Genomic DNA, 24,377 nt, shown 5'->3' with positions numbered 1-24,377 from the left:
TGAATATGTTGCTGCGTTTGCACTGTTTGAGTTGAATGGGTGTGTGTGTGTGTGTGTGTGTCGGGACGGGCGATATGTTGGAACCTCCCTCTCTTGTGTCTCTAAGTGTGTCCTCTCTCCTGGTGCAGTGAGCTCATGTGTGAAGGACCGCCTTTTTTTACTTTCTCCTCTTTGTTCGCTTGTGAAAAGTCATAAATCACACTGCCCCAGCTGGAGAGGGTTCTTGCGGCTCGGGTCCAACTCTCCCTCCTTGGGGAACGAGCTTTGAATCTTATAACCCATTCCTGGACCCACATGTTTCTGTTTGTGGAAAACCAAAGAAGGAGGGCACTCCTAACTTGTCCTATTTCATGGACGCGCTCTCCACATCACGCTGGTGTAGCTGCTGCAACACTGGGCTTGGGGAAGAAAGGTCCTTGACCAACTTAGGTTGGTGGGCGTCCTGAAATAGATTGGTGAATGTTTGAATTTGTGTCCTATATAGAGGGAATGAGATGCTGTCCCATACAAATGAGTGTTGAGAGAGGCCATCTTATGTGTTGAATATTCATGATGCAGTTTGCTGGCCATTTGCAATGAAGCAGCAATGTAAATATCGCTAGATGTTTGTTAAAGGCTGTCTATACCGTTTTAATAAATCTTCTAATTCTTTGAGAAGTGAGATGTCAACACTACAGACATCCACTTTTTTTTATGCAAAACTATGCTGAATGTGCGAGACTTTAGATTCATTAGCTACAGTAGGTAAATAACTACAAGAATTACAAAGGGCATTAAATGGTATTTGTGCTACAAAGCAGTGTGTTTATGATTCTGAAAATGAACTCAAATATGAATACCAGTCTGCAGTATCAAGCATCATAATGACTAATGCTAAAATAACTGGAAGCAAATTTCCCAGTAAGTTAAAAATGGCCACCCTCAGGAAAATAAAAATAAAAAATACAGAGGAACCAAATCAATGGAATCCATTTGAGATCTTTTTTATCCGGTGAATGATGAAAACAACGTAAGCCATTCAGAATCCATGCGACTTTAAAGAGCTTGAACCAAACTGTGATTCGGGCATAATAAACAGAACATTATTATGCTTGGTATAGATGCTAATGTAGCCTAGTAATTGGTATAGTTAGTATTCTTGGTTTGAACAGATCTTTATTGGATTAGTTTTGCAATCCTTCCTCGTCTCATGAATCATAAATATGAGAGTGTTGGTGCAATATACTGTAAATAGTATGTTCGATTCTTTATGGTAAATAATTTTGACTCTGAAGGCCCTATCATACACTCAGCGCAATGCGAGGCCAGGCGCAACACAAGTGTTTTTTGCTAGTTTCAGACAAACGCAGTTATCATTCTCACATCCTGCATCATGTTGTTAGCAAGTAGCAAAAGCATTTAGTGCCAATTTATACGCTCATGGGCATGCTGGTCGGAAAATGAGGTGTGTTCAGGCAAATTGTTGGCGCTTTGTTATTTTGAGGCAACTGAAAAGGATTGTGCCATTGAAGCAACTAGAAACCTGGTCTAAAGTCAATAGCACTGTATTGTTTTTTATTTTTTTATTATTTTTTAAAGAGGGCGCTAGTAAAATGTGCCTATAGGCGGGTGCACAGTGCATTTACACTCTGTTTATTTACACACAGGGACTCGCAGCAGCACACAAACATACCAAATTAATACAAATGAAAGAATTACAATGTAAAAGATTATTATTGTGTACGCTTTAACCTTGCACACAAGCAGATCATCCGTTTCCTCACAGGAGACGTGTTGGTCTTTTTTTGCTGTTGCAAATGTCGCTGCATAAATAGCAAATCCACAATATTGCAAGCACAACTAGATTTTAAAGGTAATAGGAGATGAGACTCTGATTGGTTTATTGCACATTATGTCCAAAACACACTCATTGATCATTAAGAGAATAGGTACAACCCTTTTGGACCATGCGTCTGGCACTCCAAACAGTCGCTAAATTAGCAAAAGTGGATTCGGACACGCCCTAAGCGCACCTGGGCCTGGCGCTTCAGTAAAATAGGGCCCTGGCAGTTTAAACGAATTGATTCAAATGAGCCGATTCAAGTCAAGGGATCAAGTGATTCGTTTGTGCTATCATTCAAAATGTTCACCTTTTTTGTATGGTGTTTTTCAAATAATTAATTTTTAGTAAAAAATCTCTCTACATATCTATAAACATGTATTTTTGAATTGGTGCATGTAATTAACAAAGCTGATTTTTCTTTCATGTAGCTAAACAATTGTGGAAAATGCGTTAATTTGTTTAAATTCAGACTTGTATTTAATTCAAAACAATTGCGTATATAGCTATATAAAGTTTTTTGGCAGCTTTAGCCTACAGTTTGTAGTCGTACAGCAGAAAGGGTTAACTAAAGAAGGGCAGGTACACTCTGTCTAGTGTGTTTGTTTGTGTGTGTGTGTGTGTAAGAGAGACTCGTGGGATTAACGCGAGATGTACAGTATGTGAGTGTGAAACTATGGTTCTGCAGTAAGAACTGTGCCACGCTCAAGATGCGTTAGACCGCCAGACTGCAGAAACGGTTTGCATGTCCTTTTATCCAGTTTCTGGATACATTTTTACACAGTATGTCATTCTGTTTTGTAGAATAACAATAGATCAATTGCACAAAATGTCCTGTTTACAATGTGATCCAACACATTTGCTGACTGCTCATATACTGTATATACACCATATATTATTTCATATACTGTATATACACCATATATTATTTCATATACTGTATATGTTAAATAAGTTTTAAAACAAAGATTTAAAGCTTTCAAGTGAATTCCAGCAGTCCAAATAATTTGTGATGAAAGAAATCTCCATACGCCAGCAAGCTGTCAACACCTGTGTTATGAATTTCAGTCACTAAAAAGCACAAAGTTGTATAAAAACTCAATTTGCCTTTATCTATTTATTCTTTGTCTCTTTATTCAGCAGTCATTGTTTGAATGCAAGCCCATTTTCTGAATGTCACAGACAAAAAAAAATAGTAATTATCCTTTAATAACTGTAGATGAAGCACTGGTGCACGAGTCAGTGGGTTGACACCGCTAGAGACGTCACCAACATAATTACAATCTACCTCCACATTACGATTCAGCACCTACTCTTTGTGTTCCTTCTAGCCCTTTATTCTGCACATTCCCACCACAATCAATGTTGCACATTGAGAAACTTATCAAAAATAAGAGTTTCTCAAGAACTGGGCAATCTAACTTGTGTGTGTAAAGCTGTCTGTATCCTGACAGTCTAAGCATCATTGCAGTCATGTCCAAGAATAGAATCTGGTTAACTCAAAATGAGAATCACTGCAAATTAGCTCTGCACCACCAGCCCAACCTGAGGCTGGCTGAAAAGCAAATTATTCCCCAAACTGAATTTGGGCCAATTGAACGGCCCACACTGAAATCAAATGAAGCAGGCTACATTCTCTCTGGTTAATGGTGAGCTATTTGATGTTGAGTGGGTGTGTATTGCAGTGCCACATAGTGTTGTTTTTGGCGGCCTGTTTTAATCTGAGTTTAAGTCTAGTCTTTGTGTGATTTAGTTTTTATTAGTTTTAGTCACGTTTAGTCAAGTCAAGTTCCAGTAAACTAAAAGTCTGAGCATTTTAGTCTTATTTTAGTCAGAATTATCCATTAATATTTTCGTCTAGTTTTTGTCTACGAATACTGATGGCATTTAGTCAATGAAAATCGAATATTAGTCTCTTTTTAGTAATACAATTCTATTTAACCCAGTCAATATAGTATAAGTACCTAGCAGTATAGATGAAACCAAAATTTTGAGATGAGAAATACCTGACGAAATAACGTTATAACTTTTAGTTTCGTCTTGTTTTGGTCAACGAAAATGAAGAGATATTTTAGCATAGTTTTGTCTTTTATAAACCAAATTTTGATTAATTTTTATTTGTCAGCAGTATTGCATTATACATTTAATTATAGTCATGGTCACATGACCCGCATTTACATTGTTTCTCGTCTCGTTTTCGTCATTAAAAGTTAGTTGATGATGATATTTAGTTATAATTTTTGTTGACAAAAGCAACACATTATTAATTCTAATAATTAAATAAATTACAAAATATTTGTTTATTTATCACATTTGTCATATTGTAAATCTTTTGTTACATAATTTATGAAATGCAGTGTTTAAAATCTGAATTTGTTTATAGTATGTTTTTATATTTCTATAATTCAAAAATCTGCTCGGATGAGCCATGTTTATAAAACTGCCTTAAAATTAATTGAACTGTATATTAATATGTCTACTACATAGTATTATTTGGTGGAATAATTATCTATTGAGATTAACATTATTAAAAAATCAATTATTTAACTTCATTAATAATAACTTTATTTTATTTATTAGTTCAACGTGTTGATTATTTTGAATTTGTATTACAGTTGTTATATGCATTCTTTTTTTAAAGTATAAAAAATACTTTTTATTATTATTATTATTATTTTTACAATAATGAGCTGTGTTGTTATTATTATTAATAAAAAATCTAACTGCTTTTGAACATCGGTTATTTTTATGTTGCTGTTGTAATATAAAAGCCACTGGAGGCCGAGCATTATAGTGAATTTACCACAGTTCCAGGGGTTATGGCCATTCTGCTTCATGTTGTGCCAACAACACTGTAAAGCATGGCCTCTTGTGGCTTACTGCTTTATTAAACCCTACAGTGTTTGACCACTATGAGATAGCATTTAATTTCAGTTGTAGTGGGATGGTCCTTTCGAGCACCTTGGCACAGTTTTGTCATTGAAGGTCATTGTGCTCATGTGCCATATATATATTCATATAGTCCACTTATCAAAATAAATGTTTGCACAAGAAATGCAATAAATGTGAATACTATAGATGTATCATTTAAAGGTATAGTACACCCATATCAGAAAAAAACATTTACTTTCCCTCATGCCATTTTAAATCCATATTGACTTTCTGTCTTTGTGGGACACAAGAATACAAATGTCCTTGTTGTCCTGGTTGTGTGTAATGAAAATGAATGATGACTGAAGATGTCAAGCCTTAAAAGGACACAAAACAGTATGCTTTGTGAACTATATAAGTCTTCTAAAGCCAACAATTATTAATTTATATTGTTTATCAGGTGTTTTCATTCCAAAAGTAATTATTGATAATGTAACTGAAACATTAGAAAAACGTTCTTAGGAGATATTTTTGTTACCTGGTGCAGTATAGTTTCTTGTTAGTTTGTTGAGAGAAAGAAAACGTCATGTTTGAAGAGTGAATGTGCGAATATGCTCTATGAGGGAACATACAATTAAATTAGTAAAAAACGGAGAACAAAAATAGCAAAGTAGTCCTCAGTTGCCATGCTTCTTATTTACAGCAATTAATTCAATCGCATTACTCCATCCCCTGTGTGACATCACTAACAACAATCATACTGTTGAACCAATGTGCTTTGAACAGATGACTTACAAAGTTACTACAGTTTCAGGAAACTAGCTAGTTCATTAAATGCATCATACTAAGCAGCAAATTATGCTGTTTTACACCCCAGATGAGTTTTGTGAAGTCAATAAAACGATGCATTAAAATATTAATTCATGAGTAAAACATTAAATAGAGGATGATGCCATGATTTTCGGTGAACCTCACACATAAATAGTTATATGGACTACTTTTATGGCAATTTTGTTTTGGTTTTGAAGCTCAAAAGCAAGTATAGAAGCCTTTTTCCATTTCTTAATAAAAAATAAAAAGGTAATTGTGACTTTTTATCTTAAGTTTATGTCTCGCAATTCTAACTTTATAACTCACATTTGCGAGTTTATATCACACAGTTGACCCTTCGCAGGGAGTTTGATTGACAGGTGATCTGCAGCATTTTTTAAAGTGTCTGTTTTCAAGTGTCGAATATGCCAGAGTAGTGTAAACGACAGGCGTAACAGTAGCAAAAGTAATGAATTTTTACAAACGAAAACGCACTAGTGTAACGTTTTACACAGTGTCCTAACTAAGCGTGATGCCATGCCGCAAAACCGATAAAAGGTATCTTTTCCATTTTAAGCTAGTTTTTAGCTAGTTTTTCCAGTTTTTAGCTAGCTAACTAGCTGCGACCGTAAAACACAAAATTTCTATTTTAGAAACTATTGTAATTTCCACAGCGTTGCGACTGGAACAACCAAATACAAACTATGTGACAGTAGATAATCTCAGGTGATTATGTGCTTTTTTCCAAGTTAAACGTGTCTAATATGAGTTTAAATATGTGAACCGGGACCCAAAAAAACAGACATAAGTAGCACAGGTATATTTGTAGCAATTGCCAACAATACATTGTATTTTTCTTTTATGCCAAAAATCATTAGGATATTAAGTAAAAATCACGTTCCATGAAGATATTTTGTAAATTTCCTAACGTAAATATATCAAAACGTAATTTTTTATTTAAAAAATAGCTTGTCGCTGTAATCTTGTCAAGTCCCAAGTAGTTAGGACTCAGTGTTAATCTCGCAATTGTGTTTATATCTCACAGTTTTTGTTTGCTTGTTTTTTTTTCAGAATTTCCAATTGTGAGACCAAACCAAACAAAAAATTACCTTTATCTATTTTTTTTTTTTATTCTGTGGAGGAAACGAGGTTGATTAAATGATGACAGAATTTACATTTTTGGGTGAACTGTTCCTTTAAGCAGACCCCCCCCCCCCCCCCCCCAAATCCAAACACACACACACACACATATATACACACCTACACAGACTCCCCTAGCTACCTCATACACGGACGCGTGGACGCTGCTGCAGCGCGTGCAAGAGAGAGGGCAGAGAGAGAGAGAGAGCGAGCGCGCGTTCTAAGCAAAGTGGCAGCACGAGCGAGTGGTGGAAAAAGAATGCTTATCTCGTGACTAATTATTAACAATAATAACGAATGGATTGGCGCGCTTTCTGTTCTTAGAGGTAATAGAGCAGACTCATTGTAGTGATGGGTGACAGCGGCTTGCTCCCTCGCGCGGACTGTTTTCCCCGTCAGTGCTGCTGCTGCTGGAAATGGCGCTGTGATGTTCAACAAGGAAGACGCAGTTGAAGCTGATTCCAGGCAGTAGGGGAGAGAAGGAGAAGATAATAAATTGTTATTATTAGTAGTACCTGCGCTTCTGGTGCGGATTTTTGTGTTTCAAATAAGCGGTGAACAGTACCATGGTGAATTACCAAGATTACATTACTGTAATGCAGCTGGCTCTAGGGGTGACTGCCATCAACAGAGAGCGTAGCCTGCCTCCCAGAAAACATATGTGGTGAGTATTTATATATGTGGTTGTGTGAGGGGCTATTCGCACTGCAGCTTGCTGGGAAGAAAGACTATAGTGACCGTTTGTAAATGTCTTTATTTCAGTCTCATCGGCCACAGTGCGAGCAAAGTTTGAGTGTTCATAAAGCTCTACCGTGTGTCATTTCATTCATGATTCACTACAAACCCAAGCATGTCACATCATTCATGTGTATGTCTGCTATCATGTGCAATTTCAAATGAAATAAAAAGTTAACGCATGGACGTGTGTTTCTTTGCACTGATTTGTGTGTGATTCTGTCATTGTCAGTGTGTGTGTTTGATTTTTGTGCAGGTTTCTCATTCATTTCCATTTATAATTCTCAGTCCCCCAGCACTACTTCTGTGGTTCTGTAATGACTTCCGGATTACACTTTGAGTTGAATAGACGACACAGATGTTAATTAACTTGTATTGGCCGCTATCTCCATTTTCGTGTGAGATAAGCGTGAATGTCACCTTTACGCTCACCTCGGGTCAGAAGGTTTTTGTTTTCACAAGGTCAACACGTACGACATGTTTAGGTTTTCAATCAGACTTGGACCTTCTTGGTTATTGATTAGAGATTTTCGTTTACCTCTTTCATTAACCTCAACCCATCTTTCAGTGGAAGTCTTTTCTCCATGTTGGAGCTGGATATAATCACATTTCTTTCTCATAATTAACATATTTTACAGTGTCATTCTCATACTCCTTTTTATTACTTTGCAGGCTCGAAATAAACAGGAAATTATGGCCTTCGGGGCATATTGTGGTGAGGCTCATATAAAACATCTACTTTAGATGGAGAAATGTTGATTTGTTCTTGGGACTGATGGTTTTTTAAGCGAGTTTTTGGGCTCAGTAGGTCTGTAGGCCAAACTTCACCTCATAATCGGCTGCTACTATGGGGTTAATAGGGCAAAAAGATTCTCCGAGGCTGTTGATATTACATGCTTTAGGATCAAAAGAAACAGTGCAAGATCAAAAATAGTCTAATGATCAAAAACGTGCAATTAGCATAACAAATGCAAGGCCTTTTGTTGTTGTAATTGCACTGAAAAAAATGAAGAAAAAAACTGTCAGATGTTATCCTTAAAGTGCTTTTATAAGAAAAGTTATGTTTCCAGATGGTTGGCCTGTAATGATTCAACAGCCGTAGGCATTTTATGCCCCCTGGGGTCGGTAAAGGCTGCTAATTTGAGTGTTGCATGCTGGGTAATTCATTTGTAACTAATTAAGAGCAAGTTGTGAGTACATAGATTTTCCATCTTGTTTTCATTGTCATTAAAAGGACCTCTGGCTCTCGTAGCAGCCAGTAAGGTTCATTTTGTACGATTTTCCCCTTAAATGGAGGTCAGCTTATTTTACCTCATGTCAGCAGTAGTGCAATAGTTGACCCTTAAAGGAGAACTGAAGCCACAATGTTCTGTACTACAAGGAGCCACGTGTGCTACAACATCAAAGCAGCAAATCAACCAAGCAAGTGAACGTAATTTATAATTGAGATGAGTCCTTAACGCGACAAGCTCCAAATGACTAGAAAACTTGCCAAATCCACATAAACCCAAAGTGATGATGAGGCACCTTAAACCCTGAGAGACGTCCTTGCGATGCAATGTTTGGATGGTGCAGCTCAGCTCGTTTGAGTAACAATTAATTATTCATAGATTTTGAAACATGACATCGCTGCTGTTTGCAGGAACGTTCTCACAGCTGCAGTGGGATTTGTGCTACATGTAAACAAAAGTAGCTTCACAGTAAATTAAAACAGTAACAAGAACATGTCCACGTCACATTTCACCCCAATATCAAAAGAAAAAGTTATCTGGACAATTCTCATTACTGCAATAAAAATCATTTTACAATGACATTTACATATAGCCATTTAAACAGATTATTTTATCCAAAGCGATTTACAAAAGGGCCAAGAATTTTCTCAATACTGTAAAAACATTTTAAGAATTAATTTATCCAAAAATTGTATCCAAGATGTAAATGAGTTTGTTTCTTCATGAGTAACAGATTTTGAGAATTGTAGCATTACGTCACTCGCTCACCAAAGGATCCTCTGCAGTGAATGGGTGCCATCAAAATGAGAGTCCAAACAGCTGATAAAAACACCACAATAATGGATTATGGACTCATATTTTGACCAGAAGCAATGGTATAAAGTTAAAACATGAAATGATGGATTGGTTTCTTAAATATAAACAGCTTTTCAAATCACAAGACGTTAATTAATGGACTGGACTGGCTTGATGATATATTTATCAGCTGTTTGGACTCCCATTTTGATGGCACCCATTCACTGCAGGGGATCCATAGATGAGTAAGTGCTGTAATGTTAAAAAAAAATTGAAGAAAAAAACAAACCCATTTTGGGTGAAATATTCCTTTAATCATTGAATGTGTGATATTTTTAATTGTATAAAATTCATCATTTAATGAATAGGGCTTTTAGTTTTTTATGGTTATGGTATTTAGAATGATTGGAATTTTGCTTGCAATTATGTTAATGAGAATTGGGGAGGCTATCACAGTTCCATGTGAGATAACTGAGAATGTCTTCATATCTTTGTATTTTTACTCTCTCTTTTGATTTTGGTGTTAAATAGCCCATACATGTTCTTGACAGTTTGACAATGTATATCACATTTTGCCTACTTACTATAAAGGATTCTTATTGCTATAAAATACTTTCATGCATTAGATTTTGTTTGTATGTTTTTCCATTAAAGTAATGAAAATTAGATTTTTCCCCCTTTAAGATAATGCAAACTGAGAAAGAAAATGTGCTTAATTTACTTAAAAATAACGTCACAATGCATTACATCAAAATTGTACTAAAAAGGCTTTATGTTCATTGTTCCTTTGATTTTTAGGGTGAAATGTTACCTAGAAACGTTCTTAGCAGTCATCAATAGCTGAAAAAATTATGGATATCATATTTTGTGTACTTTCGCAGTATGAAGGAGCATTCACAGTAATAAAGACTCTGAAATCTGACAAGAGGATGCATAAGAATTCCTCAGCTTTGAGAGTTGCTACGTTTGTTCCTAGGTAAGCCTCCTGTTCTGTGGTTATATATCTGTCCACTTTCACCCAGAAGACTTCAGGATCAATCCAGGAAAAGAGGTAAAAGGAGAAACAAAATAGAGATGAGTTCTCATGAGGCAAGTAAAGATTGCTTAAAAGGACCCTTGTGGACAATAATGGACAGGCAACATGCTTCGTTTTTTGCTGTATGTGATATCAAACAATTGACTCAAATGTGAAACATCTAGTAACTGGATCAGTTGTCTCTGTGGGACGTGACTGTAATAAGTCAATCAGGGCTTTTCATTCATAGCCACCTTTAGCATTCATTACCAGTGATTTAAAGGGGTCATATGATATTGCTAAAAATAACATTATTTGGTGTAATGAAATGCGTTTATATGGTTTAAAGTAAAAAAAAAAAAAAAACATTATTTTCCACATATTGTATATTATTTTTCTCCGCTATGCCCTGCCTTTTGAAACGCTTCATTTTGTACAAAGCTCATTGGTCTGAAAAGTGAGATATGTTGTGATTGGTCAGCTATCCAGTGCTTTGTGACTTTAGTCTTTGCAACTTTAGGGATCTTATCTATTCACAAACCGCTTGTAACACTCCAAAGAGAAAGGAAGACTTGAAATCGCACCTTTTAACAGAAATGCCTTTTCTAAACCCTCAGTTTCAGCCATGATGAGTGGAAAAAAGAGAAGTTCTGAGAACGAAAACTGTTCCCAGTCCTGGAAACACAGCAGATGGTATTCTTCCCCCGCAGTCATACAAACTATTCCAGAGCTTAATTTTAACCTGGTGTAATAAAACAGGCAGCAGTTGCCCACCCCGAGGCCTCTTTACACGTGTTTATTTTAGCATTTACACAATCTTAAACATGAGCTGGGTGCGTGTTTGACTGGCAGAAGCCACAGAATTCAGAAGAATTGTCTAGGTCACGTTTTATGCTAATCTCTGTGCTTCCCCACATAGTTTTTGCCCCTCCTTTCCAGTAGACAAGTAGAGTGCTGATTGAGAATCTCTGTAAGTACCTCTCTTCCATCATGCCAAATAAATGTCTTTGCCTTCCACTTTCATCCCCATCCAGAGTGATTATTTACTTCATTAGCGGTTGATGGTTGAAAAGCAAAAGCCTGCTAATAGAAACCCTCTCTAGAAGAAATTTCACATTCAGCCCGGGCTGAATACACAGGACTGCATTTGTTCCTGTTCTCTCTGTAGTGCCCTTAGGCCATTCTGTGCTGGCAAAAGAGAAAATCATATTAACGTTTGTGATAATGGCAGCAAAGATAATGTTGATGGCAGTCATGGATGGTAGTGTAGTGGTCAGCATTGTGTATTTGTGTCTAAATCGTTCTACTGACTTGAGGGCCAATATTAATGTGGATATTGACTTGCTGATCAAGCAGTATCCTTTGCTTCTACATCTAACTGTGCCTGATAGCTTTATGAGGCACATAGGAAGAAGTCAGGAACAAACGGACTACCCAAGTTGATTATAGATTTTTTTTGTAGGCTTTTGTTTGTGGCTGTAACAGCGCTAAGCATCTTGTTTGGACTGCAAAATTAGCTGGACGCTCAATAGTATATGGCTACGTCTGAAAGCTTAGGTTTCCACAGGCAGCATTTTGCATGAAGGTTACCTCCCAAAACTGATTTTGGACTGACTTCTGAGGCAGCATTGCAGTTTGATGATGTAGAACAAAATAGAGACAGCTTTGGTGATAACTAAGTGAATGCATAATTACTACAACACTAATTTCTCACTAGAAAGATAATCAAAAGTTTAAAAAGTTATTCAAAAATTATAAATTTACACACAAACTGACCACCACCCACAACTTTCATATGCTATATTAATTATTTAGCTTGGCTGTCAAAGAATAAAACTCATGCAAACCTCACTTCTCTGATCTCAAGACAGGAGGTGTTATATTGGTGCCATGACCCGGATGGGAGTGAGGTGTAGGAGGGTGAGTGAAATGGTGGCCATCTGGTAAGGCAGGTAAAACATCACTCCCATGATCTCAAGAGAAGTACTAGTGACTGATGCTAAAGGCTGCGGTCTTTAGCGTCCTTGTTAGTGCGCCCACCTCCCATGATTGAAACATCATGTTTGAATCCTGCTCGGAGCGAGTGAGGGGAGTAGAACCAGAGCGGTCATGCTTGGATATCAAAGGCAGCAAAGAGTGCCTTCAAAAAGCGATCAGATGAAGGTATCTCAATATACAGGATTTGACACAATCTTTGGATTCGAATGTGCCTTGTTGCCTTTCTATCTGTGGAAGCAGCATTTTTCTTTTTAGCTTTTGGATGCAACCAGTGTCAGCATCATCAATGCTAAACACAAACTATTCTCAGTCATAATTGTCATTTCAAAACTACACTTTGGCCTGAAACCTGAATGTGTTCCAATCTTAGCATTGTTAGCATTACTTGTTTTCTTCTGCACCTGGTTTTCTCTTCCATATGAACTACTTTCAGTGTGGATAAATTATATAAATATAAAAAAAGCTTGCTGTGTAAGTTATAGCTGGCTACCTGAATAAAAACACTGTAGGTTTAATGAGACAAATTAAAGTTAATTCTGTGGCCCCCTTAAGTGTTGGCATCAAATTTTGGCTGGTTAGCATGAGCCAGCAGAGGCCAAGTATACTTCATTTTTTACATGAATGCCTTGTATATGCAAACAGCTTTTCAAAGTATACTCTATTTTACAGAATCCATGAACACTGGCACTCGACATGTGCATTAGAATGATTAAAACTTGTCTAGTGTCTGTGCTATTTTTCTCTAGAAATTATTAGCGATGAAAATTTCTTCGTATTTGTTCAAACTAGAGTTTCATGCAACTCAAGTCCTCGTCAACTTGGGTGTCTGTCAATGCGTCTCCAATAGTTTGGTGTTGTCGTTTTATTTTTGACTGCCAAAAAAAGCCACGCAGACTTTGCTGGTGACAAAATTTACGTCAGTTGCACTATATGTATATGTGTGAAAACCAAATAGCTATGCATTGGGATTTATCCCCTGATGGCAGATTTTGTTTCACATCACAGCTCAAGATTGTCGCTAGTGTCTATGAACGTTTTTTCTGATGCTATCAACTAAGAAAGATTAACATGTACAGCCATGGTGTACATATTTCCAAATCACATACTGTTTTTTAGATGGATTGGAATGCTAACGGTTAACTTTGGATACTTGGTCTTTAGGTACACATTTGTGTTTCGTTTCTGGTTTTAAACACTCCATATATGTGTGCACACAGGAGAAACTTTGTCCTTGAATTCGTTCCCAGATGATTTAAATATATTCGAGGTTAACTGAAGGTGAGATCTCACTTGGTTTCCTCAGGCCAACATCAACCTTAATGTCACACTAATGTCTTTGTCCTCTCTTTAGTCTTCTATTCTCTGTGGTTCTCGTTTAACGCTTTCAATTACAATCCAGCAGAGGCGTTTTTGACACTTTTTCAATTCTTGTTCATTTTATGGTATATTCTTCGAAAACAGAAGCTAGCAACAGCCCAGGAGGCTTCCTTAATCTACCACTTAATATGGAAATGAGGTCTCCTATTCATTGGTGCCCCAGTCAGCGCATTGAAACAGAAGATTTGTCGTATTGAATTTCATTTTGCAGGGGTTTCACACAAATCCTCTTCATAAACATGGTGCGAGGTGTTATGGTACAAGGCATTCAAATGGCCTCTTCTACTGTACAGGGAACTGTCTTCAATCCTACCACAGCTACAGTAAACCATGTGCTCCATTATATAACCTCTCCCTAGCCTTCTTCAAGGTCAGGTTTCTCATTTTTATCGCAAAGAGGCATTTGAAGGTACACAGTGTAAACCAAAAATGTAGATAAAACTGTGATTTTATTTAAAATTTGACTTAGAAACGCCTTACACTTTATTTCTTTTTTTGCTATTAAAGCCATTTATGCCCTTTTTTAAAACTAGATTCCCTTATTATCTGCATTTAGTTTAGATTATTTGTAGAATGCATTGCAATTTGGTCTTTTATAATATGCTTGATTTCCTGCCATGCTTTCCTTTCCTGAAACTTAACTATAGTGAATGACATGATCATATGAGACTTCATTAATAATATATATATCCTCTGGATGAAAGATACTTTAGGGTTCAAACAGAGCAGATGTGACACTAATTATTGATGAATGGGAATACATAAAATTACCAGAATTTGGGTGGTATTATGACCAAAACAATAATTATATTTTATTTATTGACCCCAAACACTGCATTTAGCCTTTTTAGGGTTTATTGGATTGGTTTTACATGCTGTGGTTACTGGGGCATGATTATGGAATATTATCCGAGTATGGCCTTTGCTTTTTTTGCACGAGGGTAATTTGTAATTTGGGTCTATTATGAATGAATGATGGTGGATATGTGCCACAATAGCATTTTTTCTCAATGAATATCCTGTTTTGTTTTGAAATATTTCACATTACGCAAGTGAAAATACCTGTCAACGTCATTTCATGTTGAAAAAACTGATTAGTTGATTAAAAATGTAGCATCTAGCAAAATTTCCCACCCTTTTTATTGTTAACTATTAAGTTGTGGCCTAATGGTTAGAGAGTTTGACTCCTAACCCTAGGGTTGTGGGTTTGAGTCTCGGGCCGGCAATATCACGACTGAGGTGCCCTTGAGCAAGACATCGAACCCCAAACTGCTCCCCGGGCGCTGCAGCATAAATGGCTGGTGTGTGTTCACTGTGTGTGTGTGTGTTCACTGCTGTGTGTGTGCACTTTGGATGGGTTAAATGCAGAGCACGAATTCTGAGTATGGGTCACCATACTTGGCTGTATGTCACGTCACGTTCACTTTTTAAAAAAAGGAGAATTCTGTCCTCATTAATCCCATGTCATTCCAAACCTGTACAACTGAATCTTTCTGTGGAACGCAAAAAATAAAATGAAATGAAAGTCAATGACAAAAAGCTAAAATATATGTGTTTTTTTTGTCTCGATGACAGATTTGTCAATTTTGTGTGAACTATCCCTTATAAATGTCTCTATTTTCATAGTTTTTGTCTGAAATTTAAAGTGTTTCTCTCTTTTCCCAGGGTCTTCCCCAAACACGACAAAGACAAGTACGGGCCTGCAGTGTAAGCATTTTAAACCCTTTTCACTCCATTTCACAAACGAAACTCCATGATTTGTGCTAATCTTTTTAATGGAGATTAAATTTACACCACATCTAACACACACTGTCTGTCTCTTTCTTAGTTACTATCCCAAGATCCACAGTTTCATTGGCACCCCAGAAAACATCTCTCTGCTGGATGAATCTGAGGGATCGGGTCACGGCAAACCATCCCTGCGCAGAATCAAGGGCCGAATCCACCGCAGCAAGAGCATGGACAGCATCGACCTGCTGGACTCCAACGTGAGTTAAAGACTGCATCCACTGCAGTAGTGCTTCTGTGTGTGGTGTGTGGGGGTGGGGAGTGTGTGTGGCGTGTCAGGGAGTATTCAGATGAGATTGCGCCCCTAGATGTTGTGTGTCCGCACTCAGTGTGCAGGTATACATGTATTTGAAAAGCAATACCATCACTGTGTGTGTCGCGTGACTGTTTGTTTATGAAAATGCACATGTACCAGTATGTCTGCATGGCTGCTCTAGGGAGTTTCTGCAAGAGTGAACATGACATGCACAATTGTATAAGTCCACTTATTCACAATTATTGCATACATTATTAACAAGCAAACAGCTGGAGTCAATTCATGAATGTTTGTAAATTTATATCAAGAGTCAATCGACATTTTAAAGGGACATGTCACTTAAAAGTGAAATATTGCCATAATTATCTTACCTTCTTGTCATTCTAGGGACATAATTTGAGTTAAGGTTTCTTTTCTAGATTTTCTTTCATTGAATGATTGTTGAAATGGTTGTTTTTTTACTTTTTTGATGCTCAAGCAGCCCTAGTCTCTATCCACTTCTATTGTATGGAAAACGTTCTACTTAACACCTACTCCATTAAAGTAATCCATTTGACTCCTGTATTATATTGCATGCCTTCTGAAACAATCTGATAGCACTGTGTGCATAAAAAGGCAGAAATTGAAGTAGCTATTCACAGAAAACCTGTCATCTTTGTCATTTTTGGAGCTCAGCAAGCCCCAGTCCCCATCCACTTCCATTGTATGGAAAACACTGTGCTAAGCACCTATCTGTGTTCAATGAAAGAAAATAACAATTAGTACTACACAAGGGTAATAGAAATTAAGTTTTTTGGGTGAACTAGTCTTTGCATGCTGTGTGTTTATCGCAACTCTCATCCTACAAATCTCTAATCTAAAATTCTTTTTAAAATAAAATTTCCCACCATGAATGTTACATGAGTCTGTCATGTTCACCCTGCGCAGACTGTCTGAATGCCTCATAGATACTTCATGGGCTCATACTTAATGCAACACCTTACTGAATCTGATTCCTGCACTGGTATACCCCGGACTGGCTTTCCGTTTGCATATAAAACACCTGGGATTTGAAGTACATCAGGATGTCTCACAAATTGCTTCACCTGCTCTGAGGAAATGCACTCTAACATGATTATTATTCTAATGAGCTTTGAGTGGGACTTCCATGAGTAAACTCCACTTGTTTGAGTCTCTCGCACTTTGCAATTATGGATGAAATTATGTCTTTCTGGTTGAAGAGGGTTTTTCTTTAGGGAAAATTTATTATAAAAATGTTTCTTTTGGATTCCGTTTGGAAAGGTTTGTTTGTACTTGAAACATACTCGTAGTACTAGACGTGTGAGAGTTTTTAACAAAGTTAATGATGAATATCATCATAGCCTTTCAGATTTGTTGTCAGAGTTGTCAATGCAGCATTTGTTGGATTAATTGAGAGTGGAGCATCATTAATCATTATAACTAACTTAATTTAAAACAACACACATTGTATGCATGTATATTGTGTTGCCTTGTTGACTAACAGATGATTGAGATGATTCCTAAAAGTGGATGCATAAATGTCTTGCTTGCAACTAAGTGAAATAAATATGTTTTTAGGTAAAGTACTAACATTTCTAAAACTATGATTTAAAGCTAAAAAGTAAAATGTAAACGAATAAAAAATGACCAAATTTAAAGCTAATTTAAAATATGAATAAACAGTCGCTCGCGTAAACATAAATGCTCATTCAGATGTGTGACTCAAGTTGTTTTGTCACTGCATATCACTGAACTCAAACAAATATGGACCTAAATTATCCCTAAAAATATCCTGTCTAGGTAGGCAGCTCATTAGGTTTTGAAACACAGCTGGATGTTGATATCAGAGCGACACAGAAGCCTCCGGAGCGACTGTCAGGCTAAAGGTTAGTTCAGTGCCAAGTGACTGAGCAAATGTGCTTTTCAACAAAGCTTCCTCCACAAAGGCTGTCGGCTTTAGTGAAGTGAGTTAGAACCGGTTCATTAAACCCCTTTAAAACGCTGTTGCTCTGCCTGTGCTTAAAATATCTGGCCTCTCCAGAACATCTCAGTGAAATACGGGGGTATCACCGTCCAGGTTCCTGCACTTTTAATACTAAACATATTTCTCTCTTAACAGAACACACACACACACACACGTACACAGGCCGGAGGAAAGTTGCTGACTGGGCTCGAATGCCAACCGCAGCTGATGAGAGTAACGTTCCGGCACACAGTGAGTAATGATGCCGCAGCAACACTTGAGTGAAGACCTCTCTACTGCTGCCACTCGCTCTACTGAAAGATATACACACAGAGCCACCCACTGCAGAGAGAGCAGGGTTAGCCACTGATGCTAACTAATAAACCTCGCTGCCAGAATGCTAAGTGTCCAGTTTGGTTGCTAGGCTTTTGCTATGTTGTTGCTAAGGTGTCCTTGGTAGTTGCTAGAGCTTTGCTTGGTGGTTTCTAAGATTTGATTCATGAATTGTTGTTTGGTGGCCCAAAAACAGTCAACGATAATGCCAGACGAAATCTTTACACCTGAATGATTTTAAAGAAACGTCATTTGAGTAATTGGTTGTGGTTAACCATGGTTGCGATAATAATGATGGTAGCCTTAGCAAGCACCAATAATGAGACTATTAGCGTGCAATAGAAGCATAAAGAGGATGAAATGTGTGGATGGAATAGCTCAGGTATTTTAGTCAATGAGAAATGGTTGAGGTTTTAAAATAACTTAATTTTGATTGCAGATTTTAGAATTCCCTGTTGAAAAAAGCATCTTAAACCTGCCTAGAATGGTTTGGTGGTCTTAGCCGGTTTTAGCTGGTGTTGCATCTTATGGCAGCAATTTTCAGCTGGTCATGCTAGGAGAAGAGTTGGATAAATACAGATGGATGCTGCACACTGGTGGTGGTTTAGGAGAGACCATGTGTTTGTAAAGCACTTTGGGTGTACAGCAATAAACAATAATAAAGCGCTATATAAATGCCTCATTCATTCATACCAGGTTGGAAAACCAGATAAAACCGGTTTCTGTAAGACCAGCAAACCAGTTTAGCCTGGATTAGGCTGTTTTTGTTTTCAGCTGCTTTGCCAAATCTACAGAGCACCTCAGAGAAAATGGTGATGAAAGAATGAAAAAGGTTTAAAAATCATATTTCAATACTATTGTGTTGTCTTGTAAAGCTTTTGCGTTCCACCAAGATAGGCTACTTTACATTCCCTCGCATTCGCCTGAGTAATTTTGCGTTCGCTCACAACACTTTTGCTTTCCTGGGAAAAATTTTGTTAATTTGCGAAGCTTTTGCATTCCCTTGAGAAATTGAGTGTGCTCACAAAAAAACTTCACAGTCCCCCAATAAACTTTGCATTCACATGTAAAACATGTTTGCCTTCCTCTGAGAAATGTTGACTCCAAAAAGTCTTTAGTTTTATCATACTTATAAAAGAAAGATACAGCTTTATGATTCTCTCCGAAAACAGACAAGTTCCTGGAGGCGTGTTGTGGGCGGAGCTAAAGAGTCTTTAAAGAGAAATTTGATGCAGTTTTACTTACCGCCTGCGATTTCGAATCATTTTATCGCTGGGACAGCTCCATCTGTTTATAAAACAAACCCATTTGCAATACTCCCCAGAAAAACAAACAGCATCCATTGTTCACGTTACGCTGGGTTCTTTGGGAAGCTGAATAAAGTTAGCTTTCCCTTATAACCAAAAACACACTTCTTGAGCATGTCCTGTGCAGTGCTGCCGCTCATGCTCTTGTTCTTGTTGATGTGTGCGTGCACTCTTCTTGGAGAAGTGCCCATACAAAAAATTCCACCATTCATGACGTCATGAAGAGCCATGCTCCAAAAAAACTTTCCGAAACAAGTATTTGGCGAAAAAATTCTCCATCATGTGTCCAAATCGTTTTCTTAAACTTTGGCCATAGTATGACAATTCAAGTCTTTAACAGTGTAAATAACTTAGAATGCATGACCCCATCTTTAAAGTTTCTTTGGGGAATGTAATACTTTTGTAAGAGAAGGTGAACATTTTTCTAAACAAAATATGTAAATTTTCCAACCGTCTTGTATTTTTATACAAATCTGAGCACATATTGAGACTGAGAACAGTTTCAATATTGTCATGGAAAATAAACATTTTCAAAATTATTTGAATAATTATTATTATTTAAACAGAAAATGTAAGGCAGGACTTGTCAGTCTGTAATTGAAAGGATGGTGAAGAGAAAATATATAATATTGTGCAGAATAAGCTGCGTTTGAATCATTCATAACACTGATTTTTATTTGTATGTGCATGCATTAAAATTGAGTGTTTGAAGTCACGGCGTATTGGCGAGTGCCTCTCTCTCTCATGGAGAGCATGAATCAGTTGTTAGTGCATAGGTTGCAGAAAACTGCACAGCAAAGAGAGAGAGAGAGAGAGAAAGGGAGAGGGTAAAGGAGAAATGCAGCACTGTGAAATGCATCACATAACTCTGCTCAAGCGAGACTCTCTCTCTTCCAATCATTCCTTCTATCCATCTCTTTATCTCATGAACGCTCTCCTTCCTCTCCTTTTTGCCGATATCAGCTCTCCACCTCTCATCTTCATTCAATCACTCCATTCACTTTTTTTCCCATTTCACCTTGAAAGCCAATACTAAAGGCACAGGAGCAGAAATTATTACAGAACGTAAATTGACATCACTAGCGTTTTGCTGCGCTTCAGTAACCCCTCCGAGGCTTTCCACGCTTTTTTAGGGTAATTGTAAAACACATTAGCCATTTCCGCAATGCATATTCATTCATCCTCCTGAATTCCTGTGAACAAGAGGGTTATATCTTTATAAAACGGGATAATTCACACACACACACACACACACAGATTATTCTGTTATTATTTACTCAACCAAACGCTGTTCTAAATCTCAGAGACTGTATTTCTTTGCAAAAGGTGATTTTTTGAAGTATGTCCTGGCTACGTTTTTTTCTAGAATGAAAGTCAATGGGGAGCAGGGCTGCAAAAATGACAAAAAAAAACAATGCCATCAGCCATGTTTTAATGTGTGTAAAGAGTATGTTTGTCTTATATTACCGTTTAGCTTTATAATGAATAGAATATAGTGCACAAGTTATATGAAACACTTTTATTGTGCTTTTTGTATCACTCTTCATCTACTTTCATTATTTGGAAATCAGTGCTTATAAGGTATAAGGCAACAAGTTTACAAAATGATCATAAATGTTTTATAAAAATAGAGATTTTTTAGCTTAGGTTTTTGAGGTTTATTTATTTGTGTGCTATATGAGACACATTCCATTTATTGATTGATTTTTTAATGAGGTATTTGAGTTGCAAAGGTTTTTGTGGTATTTGACTGTTATATTAATTTTTTTTTTTATTATATACATTATATACATGTTTTTCTTTATATAATCATTCATTTCATTATATAATAGTCTTTCTAGACTATTTCGGATATACCTGTACTACTACACAAGTAAAAAAAAAAAAACCTTCAACACAAGAATCAAATATGACGCCATAAGTTATATTACTTCAAGTCATATTTTGAAGAACTGTACCTTTATATTTGCTTGCTACTGTAGTCATAATCTCTGGACATGAATTCAAAAGGACACGTACGCGATATATTTTTCAAGCAGCATTTTTCCAGCTCTCTCAGCTGTTCCACAGTGTGAAAAGTGTTTTGCTGCAAAAGCTACATGGAGGCCTGCAAATAATGCTAATCCAAACAGTGCTACTGAATCCAGAATGATTTGGCTAAAAAGCACCATTGCTAACCTACTGCTCACAAGAACTGATGTGAAATAGAGTACATCTAAATCATTTACATGTCAATCTGTTGTTAACATACTATTCTGGCCTTTTAGAACTATAAAACATTGTAGCAACACACATTTAGGCTGCAGTATATGAACAGGAGCGTTCACTGTCTTCGCCCAAAAACACCAGCGTAAGCACTTAGCGCCCTGCTCGGTGTGGCAAAAGTGCTGCAGCTGCAATTGCAGCGGAGGCGAGACTGCAGTTGAATTAACCGATCTGCATATTTGAGGGACAGAGAGAGTGAGATGGGCTGAAAAAGCTAAGACAGGAATGGGGACAGAGGTGTCCCTGCACGTGAGCGGCGAGGAGAGAGGGCTACCCTTGAATAAGGTACATACGCTGAGGAGGGGGTGGATGCAGCAGCTGAAAAGACACAAAGAGGATGAGCAGGAGGGAGGGAGGTGTATCTCACCTATATGTCATAGAGACAGCGAGAGGAGGTGAAAGGGAGGGGAATGAGTATAGGTGTTTTTTTTTTTCTTTGAATTGGGGTGACGTTACCTTGAGTGTCGCTGGGAGCTCAACACTATGGCGAGAGGGTCCCTAGAGCTTGATGGGATGGAGAGAGAGAACATTTTGTTCTGTACGGCATTACAGCAGTGCTGTGTGTGTGTGTACATATGTATAGAGAGTGTGTGTCATGTTTGATCAGTGAAAGATGAGAAGAAGCGTGTTTACTGTGCCATTCTATAAAGCAGGTGCTTTCTGTGTCCCTCATATGCATATGAAAAAAATGACTAAGAATTGTTTTTGTCTTTTTTTTTATCATAAAAAAGATTTTTTGTCCTGTTTCCACCCTGTTTTTCCAACTACTCAAATATATTAGCAAAAAAATAGATAAGAAAACTGTATATTTTTAGATTTTAGGCGGTATAATGTGTTTTTAAAAACCTTGAAACTGCATCTCGAGGTTGTATCAACTCTGTTACAGTCATATTTACTTTTTCTAAGTAATAAACTGTTTAATATTCAATGTTTCATAGTTGTCAACCCTGTTACCATCAAAATTTGACATTATCACATTAATAAGTAAACCTTTTAAGGATAAGCTGAAGTTTGAATGTGTGCGTCAATCGTAAAATGTCAACCCTGTTACCTTGATTTTATATCTTAAACATCTGATAGTCAAAAGTTAGAAATTTACAGAAAAATCAGCATTCAATTCTATTTCCATTAAACACCTTGTGGCTGTATTTTTGAGATTGTGAACAAACATTAAACTTTGAAATCAACCCTGTTGTTTTTCTGAGAAGATAACTGTATCATAACGTATATATTAAAATGTACAAATTCATATTGAGATGTGTTATCTGAAACTAAATTATTTTATTGACAATAAAAGTTACAGGGTTAACAGATAAAATACTACAAATGTTTGCTTAAAAAATCACCATTTCAAAACTGGAAATGGCATAAATTGTATAGATATTAGCCCATCGCTAATGTAGTATTTCTATCCTAGCAAATCTGTGTGTGGTTTCTGATGTCAGTAAATATCCAACACAGTGACAGAAACATGCTTACACATGCATTTCATAGTGTATACTATATGTGTGCACAAATTATATGTTAGGGGATATTTGTAATGCACTTATAGCATATATAGGCCCCCTACTGTGAAAAAACAATTAACAGAAGTGTGAAGTGTGTTGGTGTGTGGTGAAGAAATATAATGACATCATCATCATAGTTTCAAGAAATAAACCCTTTAAGGTGTCTTATTATCGCTTTTTTTTTAAAAATGTTCAGTAGGAGACAATCTTAAAATGTCAACCCTGTTACCTTGATTTTTTGTAACAAATACCTGATAATTAAAAAGTGGAAATATCAGCATTAAATGATATTTCTAATAGTGCTGTCGAACGTTTAATCTCGATTAATCGCATTCAAAATAAAAGTTTTTGTCTATTTATTATGTATATATAAATACACACACATACAGTATATATTTTACAAATATTTACATATATACATTTATATATGTATATTATTATATTTTATGTTATATATAAATATATTTAATGTATAAACTTTATAATATATACATTTCTTAAATATATACATGTTTTATATGCATATATATGCATGTGTTTGTATATATATATATATACAAACACATGAACAAAAACTTTTATTTTGGTTGCGATTAAACAAGATTAATCGTTCGACAGCACTCATTTCTAATAAACATGTTGTAGTTGTATTTATGACACGTTTATATTGAGACATAATTATGTCCTCAGAAAAGGAACAGGGTTGACAGAGTATATAAAATTTCAACAATATTTTATTTAAAAATGACCATTATGAGGTAGATTTACCCCATTGCTAATGTAATTGCTAATGTAATATGTCCCCCCATTAGATGCGTCTGTGTGTGTATTCTGATAAGTGAGTTAATATCAGACATGATGATCCTGAACATGCATTTCAGAGTGTATATTGGATGTCCCTATGTTCGGAGTATGCAGTACTGAATTCATGCGTTTCTGGTGGTGGTGTGTCAGTGTTGTGTGTGTGTATGCATGTGCATAAGGATGATTGGTTTACCGGAGCCAAAGGGGCCCCGCTGAGAGCGATCCAGCTGTCAGGTCAGAGTCTGAAAAATGGGAAGTCCATGTGACCACGTGTGCCCCCTCAAGCCTTCACAAACCTCGACATATGGAGCAGCACTTTAAGAATTCAGTCTGCAGATATTACACAAACTTCTATTAACAG

The 24,377-nt window shown here is 36.7% G+C and overlaps 1 protein-coding gene across 13 annotated transcripts in view; it reads left to right on the top strand.

The window, feature by feature from the left end:
• Positions 1-24,377, top strand: part of LOC132124979 (tight junction protein ZO-1-like) — a 158,304-nt gene that overhangs the window by 15,894 nt on the left and 118,033 nt on the right. For 10 of the 13 annotated variants that reach the window (XM_059536163.1, XM_059536170.1, XM_059536159.1 and 7 more), the window contains exons 3-4: positions 15,458-15,499; positions 15,621-15,780. In XM_059536163.1, coding sequence (XP_059392146.1) covers positions 15,458-15,499; positions 15,621-15,780 — 202 coding nt within the window. Of the gene's footprint in view, positions 1-6,798; positions 7,305-15,457; positions 15,500-15,620; positions 15,781-24,377 lie in introns of those variants that run through there. The other 3 variants (XM_059536164.1, XM_059536168.1, XM_059536167.1) reach the window with 3 other exon arrangements.

This window comes from Carassius carassius, chromosome 43 (genome assembly GCF_963082965.1).
Source record: "Carassius carassius chromosome 43, fCarCar2.1, whole genome shotgun sequence".
In the NCBI taxonomy this organism is placed as follows: domain Eukaryota; kingdom Metazoa; phylum Chordata; class Actinopteri; order Cypriniformes; family Cyprinidae; genus Carassius; species Carassius carassius.
Note: the sequence above shows the minus strand (reverse complement) of the source record. Positions and strands in the feature narration are given on the sequence as shown.